This window comes from Cygnus atratus, chromosome 3 (genome assembly GCF_013377495.2).
Source record: "Cygnus atratus isolate AKBS03 ecotype Queensland, Australia chromosome 3, CAtr_DNAZoo_HiC_assembly, whole genome shotgun sequence".
NCBI lineage: Eukaryota > Metazoa > Chordata > Aves > Anseriformes > Anatidae > Cygnus > Cygnus atratus.
The window spans coordinates 109,294,041-109,316,942 of NC_066364.1; the positions used below are offsets into that span (position 1 = coordinate 109,294,041).

Consider the following 22,902-nt stretch of genomic DNA (forward strand, 5'->3'; position numbering starts at 1 on the left):
CTGTCCGGTAGGTGATGTGTTGTGGTTTGTGGTTCTGAAGGTTTAGAGTTCAGTTCCTGAATACTTACTTTTTTTTTATCCTTTTAATCACCAACAATGGAAACTGAAAACCCTGATGTTAAAGATTATGCTAAGAAAAAGTTACTTCATTACTAGACGAGGCAAAAGCTGAAAGAAGGCTACCAGATAATTACAAAAATTACAAAATTCAGTACTTAGGCTACCTTAAATCCAGCAACTCAAAGCTCTGTTACTGTAATCTCTCCCATTTTTGTGCACTATATGCCTGTAAGTTGCCTATATGAAGGAGGACGGTTGCTTCATTTTGCAGGAGGAAAGCCACAAAGAGCCTGGACAGAGCTCGTGACGCAGAACTGGTGTGTGATGCTGTACAAGCTGCCTGGACCGGTGTTTGGGCTGCCAGTAACATGTCCCTGTCCCTGGGGTGTCTGGGTCTTAAACTTTATCTTAACTTGTCTGATTCTGGAAGCTGGTTTTGTGTGTGTTTTTTTTTTTTTTTTTTTTTTTTTTTTTTTTTCTGAGCATTCTCACCTGCCTTGGGATCAGGAGGAGGAGCGTTTGCTTTGCTGGGATGCTGGGAATGCGTACACTGGATTCATGCTGGGTAGCATCTTTGAGTTCTTAAGATAGCTAATTCTCCTTATGGGCTCAGGCAAGTTATTTAATTTCAGGCTGTTTCCCTATTTGTAAAATACCAATCATGAGTCTGTATTGTGTCAGTAAATTCATTTACCCTTTGTGGAGTGCCCTAACGTTAAGTTGGAATCCTGTGTTTGATGCAGGTCTTGCATTGCTTTTCCTAATTGAAGCTGGATGCCACGCACTGTAAGTTAAGAGCAAGAAGATACAATGAGCATCAACTTTTGACCTTGAATAGCGAGATAGATAGGGACTGCGTGAGAAGAAGCTGGTAGTGATGATTAGAATAAAAAATGCCATCATAATGTTTGTTTGGGGGTAGGACAAACAAAAGTTGTGTTGATCAAACTAACTCAAGCATGAGGGACTTGCTAAACATTGCAGGCTGGGACCAGAAGCGACAGCATGTTGAAGGACAACTACTATGTCTATGATTCAGCCATGTACAGCACAAACTGTGCGAGTTTAGGTGAGACACAGGAAGGAAGAATGGCAAACAGGAGGGATCTGTGACTGTATGGCAGAGGGAATACAGTGCTGGGGTCCTGGGCTGAGTGTGCTTCATGATGGTGTGCAGTATCTTCATGGGTTCTTCCGTGGGTCCCAAGTGCTCAGGTAAACACGACATCCTGCAGCTTAGGACATGGGACCCCGCTGCCCATCCACCTCCAGCTGAAACAGACTGAAAGCACTAAAACCAAGTGACGCTGCCCCCTGCCCCTCCAATTATTTGGAGAGGCAAATCAAGGGGGATGAAACTTTGCAGGAAGTTGTTCCATTCCCCAGCACATCGCTGCTCTGCACAGTGTTCTGTGTTCACAGTGCTCTGCTGTGAGCAAGCGCCTGTTGCAAATCAGCATAATTCAGAACGCTGGAGAAGAGAACACACAGGCAGCTTTGATTGTTTTTCTTTCCCTTCCCAGATGGTGCAGGTCCGCCGTTCTCATTGTCTACAAAACTACGCTTGTTCCATATCCTGGCATATTAGATAGCAGGTACTTTTTGCTGCTTTCCTTTTCTTTTCCCAGGTACAGTTAGGAAAAGCTCTTTCCAGCCTCATGGTTCCCAAAATACGTAACAGACCAGGGGAAACCCGTAGGGTGAACTGATTTCACCTGCAGGACAGACAGCAAACTTGAGACATGTCCCAAGGATTTCACTTTCCTCTTTACCTGGCAAAACTTGCCAGGTTCAAACCTCAGAGCATCATGTCGGATTGGGCAGATGTCTGAATGTGCAGGTTGGGATTGAACACGGAGCGACTTGGTTGTGCCAAAATTAAACCTGTAAAATGTTAGGTAATTAAAAGCTTTTAAGATAAAATTTTATATTTTGCTGCATATCCACAGCAGCTGTGGGCACAATCAGAAGAATGGTCATGGCAAAGTTTTGGGTTAGAGTTGTCAGGTACATTTCTGGGAAACGTATATTTTCTAATACTTGCGATGCACCTTCCTCAGCAGAAGAAAAAAGCAATGCCACTTGTATTGTGTTGTGGCACTGAACCCATCGTAATGACCTATGACTTAAAAAGCAAATAACTAGCCTAAATAAAGAATGTCTCAGTATTGCTGGGTTGTGAGGATGTTTTTCCATCTTTGGAATAAACGAGAAAGTTTTATTCTGTCTCGCAGACTGGGTTTCCACGTTCTATTTCTGTTCTGTTATCAGTCAAAAATCAGCTTTTGACTTAAGCCTGGCCTGTTCCGCGGACTAGAATAAACAAAATTAAGAGCATGTTGGACTCTCCCAGACCTTGCCAAAGGCATAAACTCGTATTAAGTGAGCCAGCTTCAGTTTTAGAATACTCCCGGGCTAGGCGATTCCTGTGGAAATGAAATCCTGGGGTATGATCATGATGATATAAAATGATCTATTTGACTGAAGTGTGAGTTGTGTCCATTGCACTTCGTGACGTTTTTCAGGCTGAGTCTCAGTTCAGACAAGTTTCCCAAACCTTTTCTGCATCCAGCTGTGCCCCGCACGCTTTGTCTCACCTAGTCGTGCGTTACGTTCATTTACCTTATCTCGTGTTTTAATGGTTTCACAATTTTCAGTGAGCTAGATGGCACTGCAGCTGTGATACGAGTAAGGGAAAATCCCTTTTGTTTTGCTCAATCAAATAAGGCAGAGACTGTTGCCTGTACTTGTTTCTTGAGGAACATAACTTGTTTGTTGATTGTTTGCAGGTCTTCCCTACTCTGCTTTCAGCCCTATCTCGATCTTAGCTTCCTCTCCTCCTGCACTTAATTATCTTTCCTAGCTTCTTCTCTCAACTCCTTTCCTCTTTAGGGAGCTGTGTTCATTAATATAAAACTCAAACCACATGAGTCTTCCACCCAGATTCCCACAGCTACTACATACTTTTTTTTCCTTGCTCCACTCCAGGACTCCTCTGAGCATCTTTCTCTTCCAGGCTCCGGTGCTGCCCCTTGCTCTCTTCAAGCTCCTCCACGCCGTGCTACCTGTCACCGAGCTCTGGAGAGCTGCTGAAGCCAAGCCCCTGATATCTTCACCCTGGCTGCTCCCCGTGTCTCGTACGAGGGCTTGGTTTGTAGCCCCATGTTCCCAATGCCAGTTGTTCTCCTGTGCTAACCAGCAGCGCACCTGGCAGCAGCAAACCAATTATTTAAATGTCTGGAAACGTAGAGGCGCAGCCTGATATTTAAAGCTGTGGTCCTCTTGTTAATGTGCAATAATGGTCTGGTGGGATAAGCTCCCAAGGGGAAAAATGCATACGATATAAAACATATTAATTAAGCTACCAGGACATTTAAAAGAGGAATGAAGTAAAGAGACTTTGGTGCTTCTGTTGACTGTGAAACAAAGATACCATGAAGCTCGTGCTGACTCCAGCTGGTAAATCCACCCACATGATGCTGCATCTGGGGCTGAGCTAGCGAGCAAGGGACCGGCTCTGGTACCTCTGCATTTACCATGCAGTTAATCCCAAACCAGATAAAACTTGGTGGTGTTAGAGGCAGTAACCTGCTTATCAGCGAGGGGATCTGGCAGTCTGTTGTGGATAGCTGATGCTTTTTTAGTGGCATTTCCAAATGAGTACTCAGGGGCTTGGGCTTTTGAACTTAAAACAACAAGTTGTGGCTGCTTGATGTTTAGAACAATTGCGTAGTCAGCTCTTTAGTGAATGATGGAAGGAAAAGCTAACTCATTTTTCATGTCATTTGATCAGTTCTTGCCATTCTTATAGAGCTAATATAAGTTAGAAAAAGCTGCTTGGTGGTATTTGGGTTTATTCTCAGCCTGGGACTAATATGTGTTACCTCCAGGTATCAAAAGGCAATATTTTCCATAATGATATTTCAAACAAAACAAAACTAAAAAAACCCTTTTGTTAACCCTTCTGAAGCAATGTCAGGTGCTCGTGCACAGTTTTGCCCTGATTAAAATATCTCCAGTGTGTCTTGGGTTGAATGCTTTTATCATAGATTAAATAACAAAGTCTTTCACTCAGGTGGTGAATAAGAGCATAACGTTATCATAATATTAACTTCACCTTTATCTAGAAAACTTGGCGTGCAAAATCTGGAGAGAAAGCAGTATATAATTTCTGCTTTATCTGCTAGAGAAGGGAAAACTAAATTGCATTATGCACGTGTCGAAATCTTGCGTATTCTGCATGAAGTACTTTGAGAAAATCTAAAGGGAAGTACAACTTTGGGAAAAAAAACTGCAACTTTAAACTTTTAAGGGATTGTAGTCTGAATTTAATAAGTGGACAATTTGTAAATAAAATGGTAAATTCAGCTAAATGTATTGATTTAACAATTTTGGATATCCTTTGCTAAAACCTGGTTTTAAAATCAGTACCTTTTCAGTTCGTTAGATGTGTAATTAAGGCATTAGAAAGGTAAGGTTGCCTAAGGCCATTTCAAAGTTAACTAAAAAGTATTTAAATGGTGACTGGAACATTTAAGATTTCTGTGAAGAGCTTCAACAACAAGTATTAAGACTTCATAGCTGACATTGATTAGATTTGGTGAGTAGTGCAGTAGTGCTGGTTTGACAGAAGTGGCTCTGTACTTACAGAATTGTTAAAATATCAGTTTTCTATAGCTTGACAGCACTATTTTAATTATTTTCTCCCAGATGTATTACCTATATATATATATATAGGTACCAGGAAGATTTTAAATACTGTTGTAACTTAAATTTGGGGCTGATTACTTTTTTTTTTTTGGCTTAAGTTTGTAAGGAGAAAAAGAACCTGATCTTTGTTGCATCACTTTGAATCTGGAGTAACTGTCTGGAGGCTTCTAAATGATATTTGTTATTCTGATTAAAATCTGATGCATGGAGAACAGAAGGCTTATCGTGTATTGCTGCTTCTTCCCTATTTTGTATATCCCTGTTAAGATGTTAATTCAATGTAGTTAGAGATATTTGTCTCATCATTAAAGGATTTGTTCACACCGATTTGAGTCGTTGACAGGATTAAGAAAAAAAAAAACCTACACTTTCCGAACAAGGTACTGTATGCATATGTTTCGCTATTTAAAAATCTCTTCGAAGTATACATTTTGCACTTTCTAAATGAGTTGGCAGTGCGTCCATCTGATGGTAGGTGTATTTATCAAACGGCTTTTTAGGGCTGACTGTCAAGACAAATGAAAAACGACTTGCCTGATTCTGTAAATTCTCTCCCCCAGCAGCAGTGAAACCATAAATCAGTTTGTCGCTGGCAGCTAATTGCTTAGCACTGCCATACTTTAGTCAAGTGGGGGCATCGTTGGTCTTTCACAAATAGGTAATATGGCCAAAAGGATTTACTTGTTAAACTTAAGTGGCTGTGATATAATAAATTACTTGCTCTATTTTTATCTTAATTTGGCGACTCTCTGTGTATAAGGTGCGTAAGTAGCATGTTTGTGTATATATGCTTTTAATTAGATTCCGTTGAAAAAACGAGTGGGCTCTCTTTTCTTTTTTTCTCCTCTAATTCAGACTTTGGATTTGTGTCAGTCAAATAATTCTATTTAATTACATCTCAGAAGTTTTGAGAGTGACTATTTTTGTAGTGAAATGAGGGCATGTTTCTTGAAAACCTCAGCTGCAATTACTGGGTTCTCTCCCGAGCTCTGCGGTAAACGCCAAATGCCTGCAATAGCATTATTTTTGCATTGTATTCCCTTGCAATTCTTTTCCTGTGCTACCAAGGCTGTTCGTGAAAGTGACAAAATACCTTTTTGGGGAATGGTCGGCAGTAGGTGATGATACTTGGTAGAAACCACCGCTTCTGTGAGCAAAGGGGTTTTGTGGGGATGCCTTTACGTGACGGCGTTTTGGGAAAGCTTTCCAAGGGTGTGTATCGCAGGCTGTGCGGGAGTAGGTTTTAAGGATTTAAGCGTTTCTGCACGGTGTTGCCACTGGTACAATCCTTGGCCTGTTCTCCTGTGTCGATCTGGAATCCTGTATATCTGCATCCTTCGGAGACGAGCGCCAAGGGCGACAACTGGGGATAATAACTTGCAATTTGTGTCTTTTGCAAGTTACAGTCATTGTAAACTGACAGCTGTGAAGGACCTAACCTCACATCAAAGGATACAGATCATCCAGTTAGGTCAATTAATGTTAATTCTCATCTTCCATTAAATTCTTTTATCTTCTCCTCTTTTTTCTTTTGCAGCCAAGCCCAATACCAAGTCCCATTTTGGGGAGAAAGCCAAACGCTAGTCAGTCCCTGCTCGTGTGGTGCAAAGAAGTTACAAAAAACTATAGGGGAGTGAAAATCACCAATTTTACAACATCGTGGAGAAATGGACTGTCGTTTTGTGCAATACTACATCACTTTAGACCAGATCTTATGTAAGTTGTATACTTTCTGCCTGCATAGCCTGACTGTCATAGAAATACGCAATGTATAAGTTTCCATAAAAGTCGAATCCGTGTTCGTTTCAGGTACTGAACTGTTTTGCCCTTTTCTTTTAAACAAAAAATCCTCCTTTCTAAGAAAACAGATTTACGAATGCTCAAACTTTATGACCTCTTTGCTCTCCCCTGTTGCCTAAACAATTGTTTCTCCCCTCGATGTGATTTGTTTTTTCTTCTCCCTAATCTTATACAAAGAACTGACTTCAAGATGATTATGAAAATTGTGCTAGTGTTGAAATGAGATGAGAGAAATAAGCCTGTAGCTCTTTGTACTCTGACAAGGACGGATTACCCCATGGTAAATTTGGTTGTCAAGGCCAGCCTCCAGTCCCTGCCTTAACTTCTTTTTTAGATGGAAAGCTCCAGGCAATGAAACATGTCATCGGGGCTTGTTTGTTTATTTATTTATTTATTCCTTTAATTTTCCACGCTATTAGTTTTGTTGATTGAATTGCTGTGAAATTGCTAGTTACTGTATGATATTATTGCATGTCAAATTTTTAGATTCGGTTTGTTTTTAAAACTGCTGCTTTTATCAAATACTGTACATACCTACTGTGCCATTTTCCCCCTCAGTGACTACAAGTCCCTGAATCCTCAAGATATTAAAGAGAACAACAAAAAGGTAAGAACTGCCAGGAAAAAAAAAAAAAAAAGAAAAAAAAAAGACGTAGCTTCGATTTTGGCTTCGCTGCAGGTTTTTATTAATTTTGGGAAAGTGAGGTTGTTTTGTAAGGTCATAACTGCAGCTCACAGAAGGTATTCAGCCTCCTGTGGCTCAAATCGGATGCATTATTGACTCCAGTTTGTCATGGTCTTTAACATTCACAACAAGTGCAATGCTGGCATTAGAGTTTAATATTTCTATGGCCTACATTAACTAGGAAAGCAGATAGAAGGGCTAGGCGGCGTTTTTTGAGCAATTCTCTTATTTTCCGATCAGCCACATTAAAAAAAAAAAAAAAAGAAATATAACAGTGCTCGGGTTGTCGTGTGTGAGACTCCTCTTGCTGTTGCTTTGGTAAGGGCTCCGTGCATTGGTCATGCTCAGCGTCGCCTTGATGGTGATTTTTATATTTTTAAGGAAGAAATTTTACGCTGCTTTGATACTGCACAGCCAAGAGAAGTGTCGGGTGCGGAACCTGTGCTTTTAAGCAACACGGAAGGTTTAGGATAGAAGCGTTGAGACAATACCCAGCAAATAAACCAAACTATTTGCAGAGCAGTTAATAGCATTTTGCTGGGTAGCTGTTTGAAACCTCTTCTGATGTTGTGAGGCAAAGATGTGAAAAGTTTCTCTGAAAGAAGCAGCCACTCGTTTGGGGAATCACCATAAGATTTTTTATTTCTGCTTACTGTTTTAGACACGTTACAGACTTCGGGATTTTCACATGCCAGGGTTTGACCATGTTTAGAAATGATCATCTTCATGGAAGTCGCTGCTAATAAAATGGTTTCTGAGGATTGTGAATTGTTTCAAGGAGCTTACTTCTCGACGCTCTGATTTTATTTTTATAGCACTTTACAAATATTGAATTGAATTGGGAGGAAAGTATAATAGATTTTGAATAACTTAATTAAGTTCAACACTATATAGGAAATATAACTAAAGAATATTGCATTGCAACTATGTGGATTTTCTGAAAGTGCTTTATTAAAATTCATTTGTGTTTAGGGTAATTATATTTTAATGTGTCTGAACACTTACCCGTTATCAAAGAAGTTACTTGTCATTAAAATAGGGCTTAAGATAGGGCTTGTAGATAATTAAGTATCTCTGAACTGCTCTTATCTAATGAGTGATTTGGCCAATGATATCTTTTTCATAATAATACAGGGGCTTCTGATGACCTAAGTGGATTATCCGTGACATCACTGTGTTTTCTGTGACCATGTGTTTTTGTACTTCAAGTTTTGTTGGTTATATGGGCTAATTAAGCCGGATTATAAAAAAAAAAAAAAAAAAAAAAAAAGAAAGAATAGATTGTTAATTAAAAATGTTAGTGGCACAATCAGTCATCTTTTCTTTATGAAACCGTTGGCAACCGGTGAACCGATGAACCGATGGCAAACGGTGAACTTTTTAGCCCGTCTCTCTAACAGGATCCAGTTCCCAGCACTGAAGAAGTACTGATTGTTGTTCTGCTGCACTTTTTTTCTTTCATCACTTTGCAGCCCTCTGCCTGACAGCTACATTGAGTATCTCAGTTGCTTCCTGCAGATTTATTTCCTGGTCTCACACAGTTCTGCCTGATAACCCTGCGTGCCCTTGGTTGGAGTGAATGCGGCGCTGCCAACAATGGCTCCCTCTAAATTCCATGCAGATATGTAACACGGGTGACAACGATTCCTCCTAACCAATTAAAATAACATCTGTGGGTGAATAGGACAATTTTCTTTGTCTGAAGCATCTCTCTTTCCCCCCCCTCCCAGGAAGGGAGGTAAAAGGGGGCTGTGACCATAGATGCAAGGTTAACCTGTAAGAGTATAGCTTTTAAAAGTGTATGACGTTGGTTGTATTTAAAGAAAAAAAAAAAAAGAAAAGAAACCTTAAGAGACAATTATTTCAGTGCAATTCTTGTGTATAATCACACACTGAAACACACAGTTGCAAAAAGCCCATCGTTGGGGTTTCTTTATAAAGCACACCAGTGGTTTGCCAGGTTGGTGCTGCCACCAGTGCTGAATCAAAAAGGGCATTTACCTGTGACATCTGATCCTGGCCAATATGTCAGTGCGTGACAGAATTGGGAAATGCTTGGAATACTGCCTGTGGTGCTCCTGCTGATGGATCGCAATTGATGTCTGTCAATCAGCTTGTCAGGAAATTTATTTAAAAAAAAAAAAAAACACACAAAAAAAACAATAAAGAAAAAGCCTTCATCAGGAGACAGGTAAATAAGTTTGGTGTCCTGAGTATATACCCGTATGTATGTATTATAATTTCTGCAGTATGTCTATATCTCATAAAAATAATTAAGAAAAAGAGATCTCCAGATGACATTTTCATCAGTCAGAATTCAAATATATTTTTGTGCTCATTGCATATTCAGATTACTGTCAGAAACAAAAGAGAAACCGGGATTATCGCTGAGAAAATGAAAAACATTACCGTACAGGGATTTGCTCTCAGCTGGTCCAAAGAGTTGTGGTTCTACTTAAAATCTCTTATGTACCTGACTATACCCATATAACCTTCACAATAACATGAATCATTTTTTTAATGTTTATTTTTTGCTATGTCCATTTGATTCTTAGTAAGTCCTAATGACTAGTGCATTAAAATTTCAGCATAGCGGCAGTGTGGTCCCTTCTTGGGCAGGAATTTTTCATACTGCTAATAATCTGTCCTGCACTTACAAACACGAGCTGCTGAACTACACTTGGCTGAAATCTGAAGGGGCTGAAAGCATGAGGAGTGGAAGGGCACGGCAGCCTGCTTCTAGTAATGAACTTCTGGTCTTAATTACTTCATTGGTTAGAGAAGCTTGTTTTGTTTGAAGGATTATTGTTTGGAAATGGTAATGTATATTCTGGGTATTTGATGGGCACTTTCAATTTTTGTGATGCTTCTGATGGTGTTTTTCCAGTTTTTTTGACCATTTCTGTGCAATTTCTCGATACGTTTGAACTTGAGCTATCGTCTTGATAAAATGTTCGGAAAGGAATGAATCCTTTTAGAATATATATTTAAACAGAAGAATTTAGAGTCATAGGGGTAGCGTTGAGTTAAAAACAGAAGCACCTCCTTACCTTTAAGCCGGCATCTGTATTCTTCTAACAGGTGTTAATGCTCACATCCATGATTTGATTCCACAAAGTCAGAAGCACGTTTAATGGTATATGTAGGAATTGACCTCAGTAGGATCAGGCAGGAGCCTGGCTAAACATGCGAGTGAACGTTTGCAAAATCAAGGCTTAGTTATGCCTCCGTTTAACAAAATGAAATTTGACTTGGAAAACACTTTATTATGCTCTGTTGGTACCATGCTACAAACTAGTTACAAACCAGTTGGAAGCACTGGGCACTTATAAATACACTGGAAAGTCAAGAAGCTCCCAGCTTTCCTAACAATGAAGGAGAACCTGTCGCACGCTGCCGTGTGGACACGTACAGAGCATATGATGGCTATTTATAGCACTAATGACTGTAAAACATTTGCATGCCAATCTAGATAGCTAGTGCACTTCAAAAGCAGATGAACGAGAATGTGTGTTGTCCAGAATGGCAGGAGGAGGGGATGGGAAACAAGTACCTGGCATCGCTGGGGTTGCTGTTTAACCCCAAGCGTTACCAGAAGAATGGAGCAGGCAAAATCAAAATCAAAAGTGGTTTTGCAGCTGCATCAGGGATATCCGTCACTGTAAATTAAATCCTCCTGCCGCAGTGTTACCCGTCCTGAGCATCTTTCTTAACAGTTCTGAAACACTGTCCCCACCTTCATTTTGCAGACCCTGGGAGATATTCCTGGGATTTAGTTTTATTAGCATATAAATAAGAAATTAAGAGTATAAAAGAGTTCAGGTCAAATCACGTCTACGGGCTTTGGCTGCTGTGGACTGCTAAGCACAACCTTAGGTCCTTCCTTTCCTGAAATGGTAACTCCCACTGTTTGCAGCGTGAGCTAACAGGTTATTTATGGCACCCACTCAGCACTGACCCACTTAATCAGCTGAACAACAACATCCCGGTGTTGCGTTTCGTCCATGCTCTGCTTTCACAGCCAGCCTGGTGGTGGGGACCCCCTACCAGTGCCGTGGGCTGCCCACCCAAAGCCCCGTGCTGCCCCCTGCAGCTGTCCTGTCTCTGTGTGCCTCCATCTCTCGGCTTTCCGTCTGCCCAGTGCCATTGGCTCCTCCTGCTCTGGGTCTCAAGACCAGGTAGATGGCAGCTGTCCCTTCACCCATCCACCATCTTTCCATTTCCTCCTGTTCCTCATCTTCCTGTTCTTCTGCTCTGCCTGGAGCTTTGTATTGGTAAATGCAACGTCTGTGTCTTCCCCTGCTGCTCCTCTGTCTAAGCATTTATAAATGGCATGACCATCTCATAAGGAGCCTTCCCAAGAAATTATGCTCCGCCAAAGACCAGCCACGATTTTAGACCACGTCATTTTGCACAGGGAGAGCCAGCAGGGCTTACAATTAAATTGCTCGGATAATTTGTATGTGTAGCTAAAGTCTGAATCGTTTGTTATAGAGATCTAAAAAATTACTTCTCCAAAAATGCTCTGACAAGTTTGACCCAAGCATACCGGACCCATGTTCTAGCTCAGTGTTGAACGTTTGCTAGCGTGAAAGGTAATGCCTGGAAAAACAAGAGGATATCAAATAGAAGTTAATTTCCCTTTTCTTTCTTTTCTCCTCCATTCTAAAACTAGCTAAACAAAGGAAATCGTATAAAACTGGGGTAGAGTTTAGTCAGTGGTGTGCATTATTGTTTCCTTGTAAAAGGTTAAGTTCTCTTCCATATCTTAAATTTAGCGTCTGTTTTTGTTGGAAATGCTGCTGAGACAGCTGTTAGCATGTTCGAAGCCTTTGGAAGAAGCTGGACAGGAGATGCAGAGCTGCCAGGGGAGAGAAGCCTGAGCATGGTGACCGAGCAAGTCTGTGCTAATAGGAGGCCTTTTTAAAGGCTTCCTTGAAACACAATATTGTCTTCCAGGGTTAATCCGGGATAGTAATAATTAATTGTAAATTGAGAAACGGCTTTTAATTCTTCAAAACTAGAAAAACCTGATGCACCAAGCCCACTCACTTAAAGGGCAAGCAGAAATAATGAGATGTGGCCTCACAAGCCAGGAGGCTTTCAGACTGTTCAGCTTCTAGAAATGGAAGTATGAATGAAATTCCCCTTTTCTTTTTCTTTCTAATAAATTTAGTGTCAACAATTTTTTTAAATGCATTTGTTTGCTGAATTAATGTGATTTATGTCTTGTATCACACCATCTGTGGCTATCTGCACACACACAGTTTTTCATCAACACAAATCACTGCAACTACCTGACCAGTAGAAGGGAGAAGGTTGATCACCAGTGATAAAACCCAAGATGGATTAGTGTCGTGTTTCTTCTATCTTTGTTCCTTATCTTAAAAAAACATTCTCGGTTGCTTTTTTCTTGTTCCAACTCTTACACTTTTTTTTATTTGCTTGTTTCCTGCTACTTGAGTGAGAACCATGGAAGGTAGCAGTAGGCTTTGTTAATGCAAACACAAGGGGGTTTAAGTTGCAGTTCCTGAACATCTTTTTGCTTTATGAGAGTGGCATTACTTTGAGTAACAAAAAATTTTATTACGGTATGGGATGATGCTAGAAATATTTGGAACGATGCTCTTTGAGTGTCTTTGCTGGTCATATTCTCTTGATTTACATTACTGTGAAGATACCCTGGGAGATATCTAGAATCTGTCAGGACAAATCGATGAGTTCAGGTTGGACTGTGCAACAAAAAATGGTTAACTACTGTACTGTACCACTGTAATGAAGCCAAAAGAATAAGAATAAAGCCAAGCCTATACTGTTCCTGTAATATTGGATATGTTTGTGTTTGCTTATTTTGACTGAAGCTTCTACTTGTGTTTCTTGAAATACTATGATATGTAAGAAAGTGCTGTATTGTAATCTTTCTTTTGTCTGTTTTTAAAGGCATATGATGGGTTTGCCAGTTTAGGAATATCGCGGTTGCTGGAGCCTTCTGACATGGTTTTGTTAGCGATACCTGACAAACTGACTGTCATGACCTATCTCTATCAAATACGGGCGCATTTCTGCGGCCAAGAATTAAACGTGGTTCAAATCGAGGAGAACAGTAGTAAAAGCACATACAAAGTGGGGAACTATGAAACGGACACAAACAGTTCCGTTGACCAGGAAAAATTCTACGCAGAGCTGAATGACCTGAAGCGGGAGCCTGAGCTGCATCCGCCGGATGGTGGTCTGGCAGACTTTGCTTCTCAGGACGACTCCGTGTTTGTCAATGACAGCGGTGTCGGCGAGTCCGAGAGCGAGCATCAGACTCCCGATGACCATTTAAGCCCAAGCACAGCTTCCCCTTCTTCTCGCAGGACTCGAAGCGACACGGACCCCCAAAAATCCCAGCAGAGCTCTGGAAGGACTTCTGCCTCTGAAGAAGTTGGGAAGTGTAGCAGTACAGACACAACACAAGCGCAGCCTGTGTCGGGAAAGAAGAAGTTGCTGAAAGCTGACACGTTAGACTTGAGTGACTTGGCACATGTCAGCGATCAAAAGGAGGACACGTCTCCCACCGTTGTTGGTGAAGATAACGACAAGAAAAGACACCAGAGTTCAGACAGTACCGTTGGTTTCTCAGAGCAGGAAAAGCTGGGGCATATGGGATCCACAGAGAGCACAAGACTAGATCCTGGTTCACCTGTCGCAAAGCCAAGTTTATCACCTACTTCTAACCTTGGGTACTTTTATAATAAGGATGCAGATCTTGCGAAGAAAACGTGTGCTTCTCCGAGGCAAGCAGAATCTGAATCTGACAACGATGCCAGAGCGGCTTTAAATCATGCAGATCCAGCTGCAAAAACAGCCCAGGTAAGAAATATAAACTTTCTGTGTGCCTGTGAGTCACCATGCAGATTCTGTTCAAGTTCTCTCTCCACGCTTGTATTTTACAGCATATCTTCAGGATAGATGGCAAGGCAGGTTGTGTGCTTTTATTGTTGGGCAATAAATATTTTGACCAGTATGTGATGCTGAAGAAGTGTCATTACATAAAAATGCATTTATAGGAATTTTCCTCCTGTTAACCTTTCCAGTCTTCTCTAGTTGAAGGAAGAAATGTATTCCCAACGAGTCTGAAGAAGATGGCTTTAAGGCTTTTGCCACTGAGTATGGCAACACCTTTCTTCCATATAATGTGTACTGTAGCAAAACCTGAAAAAGAAAGACATACAGATTCATTGAGCCATATTCAAAAAATGTCAACTTTTCAATGCCTTGAAATATACCAAACATATTTCCAAATCTTGTTTGAGAAACTACACAGCCTTGTGAACATAGGCTACGATGGTGAGGTAGAAACTCCAGAATATTAAATGATGCTGTTCTTTTAGTGGCCTCGAGCATGTTTCTTAACCACAATATCATTTTCTATAAAGATAGAAAGTATAAGCCCACCTACCTTGCAGATTTATTGAGAGGATGAAAGTTGAGTATTATATAAATACTGAGCATTATCAGTAAATAATATCACCACAAAAATATGTTAGAAATGTTATTAGCCCTGTTTACAAGAATCCCAAGCCAGGCTTATAATTTTACCCCTGTGAAGAACGTTCGTTAGTTTTGGCTTCGCTTGGCTTTGCGCCATTAGTTGTGATAAGAGAAGAATACAGCCCGTATTACAGATTGCTTCAAACCTTTTTACATTTTTTCTCAAGTAAGTACCACTAGGATTCATTTTATTGCAAGAGAAGCAGCCCATGGATAGGTGATAGCCAAATATTAGTTCTGAAGCCAGGTAATTTCTTTCCTTTAATTCATGAAGACTCATGACTTTTTTTGTCTTCATCCTTGTATACTAGATGAGAAAGGAACAGTTTGGCCCCCAGAGTAATGCAGCAGGGAGGGACAGGATGACTTGCATTTGCAATGTTGTAGGACAAGATGGCTTTGAAGACATTTGTCTGTCTGTTATTAATCTTCTGTGCATTTGCACATGGTCATAAAATCTCAGACGTGAGTCTCAATCTTAACCATGAACATGCAGTCGTTGATGAGTCTCAGCTGTTTCCATTTCCATGTAGTCGTTGGAGGAGCACAACCTGCAGCATCGCTTCCAGCTCATCCGAAGGCCTAGAGATGCATTTTCCTAGAGTCTTCATGGCTGAGCCTGACTAAGAAGTCAGCACTGGGGAGTTTATATGTACGGGAGCTCATTTCGCAGAAGTCCCCCTTCTGTTATTTCTGCTCTGCGGTATAATCAGTCGCGTGTACGAAGAATGGACTTTTTAGTGGATGTTCACATATATGAAGGAGAAGCAGATATTTTTGCAGGTTGTCTTACCTTGTACCCAGCCTCTTTGTGTTCAATTTTAAGTTATAAATGAGCGATACCCATATAAGTAGCCAACAAAGCATTTTATTTGCATACATATTAAAGTAAATAAGTAAACACATGGTATATTTAACATAGTTAGCTTCCATGAAGCCAATTATTTTTTTTCCACAGTTGCAGTTTAAAGGCATTAAATGTTGATAGAAATTAAGTTTTAAGATGAGGGAAATCTATTTGCATTATAAAGGCCTATGAGTATTTTTTTTTTAATTTTACATTTTGATCATCTTTACTTTTCATTTCTGTAGAATGCTGTCACCTCATGAAGCTGTAGTCCGTGTGACTCCTGATCTTTATTATATAGGAAGGCTCCTGGCTATTAGCTGCTGTGTAAACGTTAAATACCCTGAGGCTGCCTTGCTGTTAATTATATTTCTTTATTTTTAAGCAACGAATGTTGTCAAGACAGGAAGAACTTAAAGAACGAGCAAGAGTTCTGCTTGAGCAAGCAAGAAGAGATGCAGCTTTAAAGGCAGGGAACAAGCAGCTAACGAATACGATCATCCCAGCCCGCAATAAGCAGCTGAATGATGTAAGAAATATTGGCCAATATGGCAGTTTTTACACAGTTAACATTTACCATACGTGCTTATGTTTTTGTGGTGTTTTTACGTGCACATCCATATGTTTTGAAAACGGTTCTGCAAGTAGTCTTGGCAGAATATTTCTTTTCCACGCTCAGTGCCCCAGTGCTGTGATGTGTCGCATACCCTTAGTTCACTTGAAAAGCGTGTTTCTCCTGCTGCTACGGCCAACAGACAGATGCCTTAGACTTCACTGGAAGCAGAGGTCTGGGAGCACCTTCTTTGATTGGCACTGCAGTTTCTAATGGGATGAAAAACAAAAGTTACTTGTTAAATGATAGTGGAGTAATTTATGCTATTTTTGATTACTTCTCTTTTTTCAGCTAATGTAAATGCATTCCCCAAGCCTGTGATGTCAACTACTTGCTGCTTCATAAGTGGTAGTGCAGTGAATGAGGCTGCTTGTGACAGTCTTGTAAAAGAGTTGATGGAACAATTCCTTTTTATCACGAAAGTTGATTATGCTGGGGAGATGGGAAAGTGGAGCCGGGGAATGAGCTCCAATGTTGAAGCAGCTACGGTTGCACCTCCAGTGGCCTCAGTGGTGACCTGGAAGGATGCGTACTCTCTGGAGATGAAAGCTAATTAATTTTTATGCAAACCTTTGCAATGTGGGTTTTGTGATTCAAACTATTGTGCATTAGAGACGGTACTGGCAACTAAGAATGTAAATGTAACTGAAAAATAACGATACAGAGAAAGGCTTGAATTTTTACTGATTCACATCTTTCAGAGGCTAGTCCTGAGGGGCAGATTCAGCTTTTTTCATAAATGGGATCACACAATCAGAAAATGAAGACAGTGATTTTACACATCTCATTTCATTCTCTCAACTATCTTGGGTCCATGCTGGACCTTTTTTTCCATAGACAATTCTTCTCCAAACTGGCAAACATTTCTTTTTTTCTTCAAAATATGTTCATATATGCACAAACATCTTAGTTGTCTAATGATAGTCCAATGATATATAAAAAATGCTGGGATTGTTTTGTATATAACTTTTTCCTAGATAAGTATAGTATAGTGTAAATATAACTTTGGATTTATTTTTATGAACAGTTTTTCATATACCAAACAGCATTAGAGGAGGGATGCTATGGATGACTATTCAGACAGAAATAACTGGAATTAAAGTTGCCCAACATTTTCTTATTACAAGCCCCTATTTTTGAAGTTTTTGTAACTTTGCTAGTATTTAATTGTTTGAGCTGAAATTTTCCACGTCAGCTCTTTGCCTCGGGGTATTTTTTTCTGAACCTCAAAAAAAAAAAAAGAGCCTATTCAACCGTTTCCCTGAATTACGTTTGGTGACTGCTTTATCCATGTTCAAAATGTCTTATGAGAAAAAGGTTCCATCCCCTTGAAAAGACTGTTCAAAACAGTTAAAGTTGTGTTAATAGCACAAGATCATTAGAGAGCCTTCAAGTTTGGAAAAGTTTGTAAGTGTCAGTAAAAATTGTCTGCATGGGCACAGCACAGCATGAATGTCTTTTACTGTTGCTCTCCTGGTGATCAGGGTCCATTCTGATGCAGATCATAGTATTGGAAAGCAAAACTTTCTCTCTTAGACTCAAACTCCTCCTGCTGATGAAATCCAAACGGGAAGAAAAGAAGGAGCTACTGTGCTGGCACGCGGAGGAGAGACGCCCCAGGTAGATGGCACAGAGGTAGATGGCAGTGCGAAGTCAGACAGAAATGAAGACTGTGCCTAGGCCACAAAAGCCGGCTGAATGGTAGGAGACAGAGACAGAGCTTTCAGGGTGAGCCAGGCTTGTGAAGCTCAGGCAGCTGGATTATCCATGGGACCTTATTTCATTTGTTAGAGAAGCTGAAAACTGAATTAGATGGAAGCCTGCAAGAGAAGGGCAGTCTCTTCAGGCTGCTCTGCAGAGCCAAAGTCTCTTTCCCCCTTTAAAATGCTGGGGGGGGAGGGGGTACCTTGAACTCAACATATTCAAGCTGGCAGGTTCCCTGATTTCTAATTTCCAAACCATGATTATTGGGGATGGGTTTATGGAAGCTTTGAATGCACCCAGCTGTAGCCAAGTCAAGGAGAGCTGTGCTGTGAGCCCCTCTGAAGTCCTGGGTGCTCTGAGCAAACAGGTCATGGGCACTCTTCGCTTCAGTTGACTATAACATAAGGATAGCAAAAGCTCCTCAGTCAGAAGGGTGTTCTGGAGATGTATTTTGGAAACTCTTAGACACAATAGTGAAGAGCCCTGGGAGAAGTTAATAATTGTGTGTTCAGAGAAATGTTGAAATAGCATATTTTAAACAAGGCATAGGGCACACAGTGAATGAGGAGGGTAAGGTGAGTTAGTGAAGTGTTGTTCACTCAGTTAACATTTTCAGTCACGGTCACTGACAAAGTAAAGCACTCTGTAGAAAAGAAGTATGGAGTCTACAGGTAAAGACTACATGAAATGAGAACCAATGTAAGGATTTATAGCTAAGGTAATCTTGACATTTTCTAACTTTTGAGCGCTTGGCTTACCAAGCTCAGTGTTCCCTGAATGTGTTTCAGTGGGAAACGTGTGTTTGAAAGGGGACGTCTTGAATGGATACTGGTACAGTATTCCTATTTGATGTGCTATATAAAAGTGACATACTGTATGCATATATGCAGTAACATGTATAGATGGTAGGATATGTTGATTATTTTTCTTAACAGATTTCATCTTCACAGAGAGATCTTTCCACTTGATGTTGTTACGCCAGTTTACTTATTTGCCATTGCTCATTTGGTTGTTGGAAAATAGCACAGACTGTTCAGTGCTTTCTGGTCATTAGGGTTAATAATAAGAACTTCTACTCAAGCATCATCTAGCTGCACATTAGAAGAGTTGCAGGTGTCAGTGTGCAACCTGGGTGTGGTAATACACAGTGTGGTAGCCACATGGCAGTTATTGTAACTGGAATCAACGTTTTGTAGTATGAGTTGGGTTAGGCTGATTTTTGGGATGATTTGAGGGGGATCCAAGAGAAAATGGTTTGAAATAGGAAGATTTCATTTTTCAACAAGAAAACTTTAAAAAGGGAGTCCAATAATTTGAAATATCACTTGTCAAGTTTGCAGTTACACCTTCTTTGACACCTTCATGAAAAGAGCTGCAGGCAGCCCAGCCTTTGGGAACCAGCTACCCCATCTAAGCTGGCGGTGTCATTAGTTACATCTGAAAATCCTGTCTCGTAGGCTTTGCTGTGCTACTTTCCATTTGCCATGTGAGAACTCTGAATTGCCGTTTTCTAAGTAAACAAGCGAGAACAATGTACAGTGTGTGGGGTTGTGTTGCTGTGTGAGGTCAACAGAAGGGAGGAAATTTCCAAGGTTGTTCCGTGGCCATAAATACGAGCTTCCTGGTGTAAGCTCACCTGACTTGTTGTGCTAAACGTCTTCATCTGCTCGTGTTTGTGCTTTGGGGTGCGGTTAGGCCCATACTAGTAATCTCATGTGCTTTATTTTTTAATTTTTAACTCAGAAATCAGTGATGTTACGGGAGCAGAAGATGAAGGCACTGAATTTGCTCATATACATCTTAGCTCGCTCCCATTTTCCTCCAAATCAGGTGTTTCTCATTGCATCCCAAGCTGTATCCTCTTCCACTTCTGTGCTTCGTGTTCATTTGTTCTTTCTTCTCTCTCCCACTATTTTCATCTTCCCATACTGTCCATTTAAACAGCACCTTTCTCTGCTTTTTAACTTTTCTTTCTTAATAGTTGCTTTCTTTACACCTTCTTGCCTTAGACCTCTTCCCTATGAGCCTTCTGCCCCATCATCATCTTCTATCCCTGTCATCAGTCCACCTGATTTAGACCTCCTTCTCTGCTTGCTTTCCTCCATTCACAGCATACTAGCCCCTTTTCTTTTCTCCTATTGCTTCCCTCCTTGCAGCATGGAGAAATTTTTCCACTGTTAGATCTGCTCCCCTAGTGCTCCTCAGGAAGGCTTAAATCTGCAAGCTGTGTGTGTGCCAGCCTTTACAGAGGTATGTAAGCCTGTAGGCAGGTATTTGAAGTCTGAGAAGAGACTACATTGGTCAGGAACGGCTTGAAAGCATGCTTATGGGTTGGGAGGATCATAGGAGGGAGGATCCTTAAAATTGATGCAGCCTTTTGGAGACTGGAAGAGTTAACTGAAGAGCTGTATGAGCAGACTAACAGACTTACTGATCCCCTTATGGATGCCTTTCTCCCTGGTAGATTTACAAATAGCTCAGCCTTTCTTCTTGCTGTCTTGATGTAGGTGTGCATGCGGTGACTCTTTTACGAGATGCTTCTGTCATTTCCAATCTGGTGTAGCAGCTGTAATCACTCAGCTTTTAACCAGGAGAGCCTTCTTACTAGCTTAGTCATTTTTATGTAACTCGCCTTGTCTCGTGATGAATATCACAGTGCTAGGATGGACATAAGCTCTCCCACCAGCCACTGTAAAATACAGCCTTGTAGCGATGGCTGTTAACATGGGGGGCTTGCATGCACGGGATGCTGTAAAGGTGAAGCAGCTGGAGCTGCTCTGTGCTACCTCAGTGGCCAAGTGGCAGGTTAGAGGGGTCCAAGGCAAGTGGGAAGTGCCGAGGAGGTGCAGGGCCAAAGGGCCTTCCAGCAGGAAATCCTCACTTGCCAGATGCAGAGTGGAACCTGTAGTTGTTGAATCTCAGCCTAACTCCACTGTCAGCAAATAGCTGCGAAGGCCAGTGGCAAAGCGTTTGTCTTTTTCTCCTCTAATGAGTGGTCCACACAAAGAATGGAAATTTACTGCAGCTGTCATTGGCTCTGTAAACTCCAATGGTTATGGTTGTGGAGTCAGGGTGATTACAGAGAAAGGAATTAGGAGTTAAGAAATGCGCAGGCAACTTTAATTAACCTCCTTTGTGTATATGCATTGTGATGCAGTCTTTAATTATGTGATCACATACTATTTTCCCCAAAGCAATTGTGTCTCATTTAGCTCCGAGGATTGAGGTGACGTAGCAGACTGTTTGTCCAGAGGACCTCTGTCCTTTTGGTTTCAGAAGTGGAAGGTGTACGGCCAGTGAAGCAGGGATGGCGAGGCACGAAAGGCTGAGGTCATGGTTAAGGCTTTCAAAATATTTAAATGTAATGTTGCCTTTGCCTCAGAGTTTCTGATCAGTGCTGCAAAGTCTCCTGAACCAAGCTTCCTCCATGCGGTCATTAATTGTGCATCCTTCCTCTCTGGATGGCCATTTGAGGTGAAGGTTTAATTTGCAGATGCACTGAGCATCCGGGTCCGTCAGGGAAATCAATTGGAGCTGTGCTTTAGCCATATAAAGGGCTGCATAAAGCTTAGTACGCTGAAAAAAGCAGGTAATAGGCTTCCCAGAGTGAGCATCCAGCGTTAGATCCTTTTAGCGGGATCTCTCCGTCTCAGTTCTCAGCCGAAGAACAGGGTAATAACACCACCACGGGGTGTTGGGAGAAGGGAATGTGATTAATGCTTTTGAGGCGCTTAAATACCGTAGTGATGAGCTCTGTAGAAAAGCCCTTGAAGAAATTAATAATTCTGCCCACAGAGCAGGATTTGAATATTGCAGAGTAAAGCCTGGCGCTACATATTGATGGGTCTGTGTATCGAACAGGGAAAATACCCCAAAGTATTGAACACCACCGGGCAGAGTTCAGCTCTAGGCAGAAGGTGGGTGAGATCGGGGGACAGGAAAAGGCTATGCCACGGCAAGGCTAATTAAGATTATGCCCAGCAGTCTTGTTTCTGGCATCTCCTAAAGCACGTGTCAAAGACTTTTAACTGGTTTTTGTAGGGCAGACAGCTTCAGTGAAGAACACTGTACAGCACAGCCTTCATGAGAAGTGGTGCTCATCTGGGAAAGGTTGTGTTTGTCTTCCTAACGCAAGCCACAGGTCATTCCTGAAGTTACTTGGGTTTTGCATGAGCTGAGGGTTCCTCCTTAGTGTATTTAGGTGAGGGACTGGGCCCCTCGCATGGTTTTGGTCAAAGACCTTGCAGATTTAGGATCACATGCAGGTTCTGGGTTGCAGGAGTTCAGTATTGTGATACGCAGAGGGAATTGCTCTGTCTTTTGCCTCTCATGAAACAGGAAAACAGTAATTATTTCTTCACGACAGCATTGTGAAGATAACCGCACTAAAAATTGTGAGGGACTCCATTTGTAAAATAAGGATCTAGAACCATATTAATATAATCTGCAGGAGCGTGTTCAGAGAGCAGGCCTGACACTGCTGCTGTGCTTAAACACAACTGTTGCTATCCTGCTTTCTGCACGGAAAGATTTGGGCTTACTTATCTCCACCACCATTATTTAATATTTATTCAAGTTGAATGACAGCTATAGCTGCCTGAATATATATATATATATATATATATAAATATATATAAAGTTTGAAAGAGCAGTGAAGACTAGCTTCAGCTTTTGTAGTAGAACTTGGAGATATGAAGCACCTCACCAAAGAGCTCTTACCTCCAGCCATGCAAACGCAGTCTGAACACAGAGGGCAGCAGGATAGGGTTATGCCATGAGATTGTTTCTTTCTGTTCAGAATATCGCTTTTTATTACTCACTTCCTCAAAGGACTTGTTGCGGCTGTATCTAATTCATATTTAATAAGCTCTTTCTACTTCAGGTGTCAATCTGTTTTGCCCATTACTTTTCATTTTCATAAATATTTGAGTGCAAAGTGATAACTGT

General features: G+C 41.0%; 1 protein-coding gene across 14 annotated transcripts in view; it reads left to right on the top strand.

Moving 5' to 3' along the window:
• Positions 1-22,902, top strand: part of EHBP1 (EH domain binding protein 1) — a 213,493-nt gene that overhangs the window by 126,949 nt on the left and 63,642 nt on the right. For all 14 annotated transcript variants that reach the window (XM_035553095.2, XM_050709408.1, XM_035553088.2 and 11 more), the window contains 4 exons: positions 6,308-6,486; positions 7,129-7,177; positions 13,196-14,110; positions 16,024-16,167. In XM_035553095.2, coding sequence (XP_035408988.1) covers positions 6,308-6,486; positions 7,129-7,177; positions 13,196-14,110; positions 16,024-16,167 — 1,287 coding nt within the window. The remainder of the gene's footprint in view (positions 1-6,307; positions 6,487-7,128; positions 7,178-13,195; positions 14,111-16,023; positions 16,168-22,902) is intronic.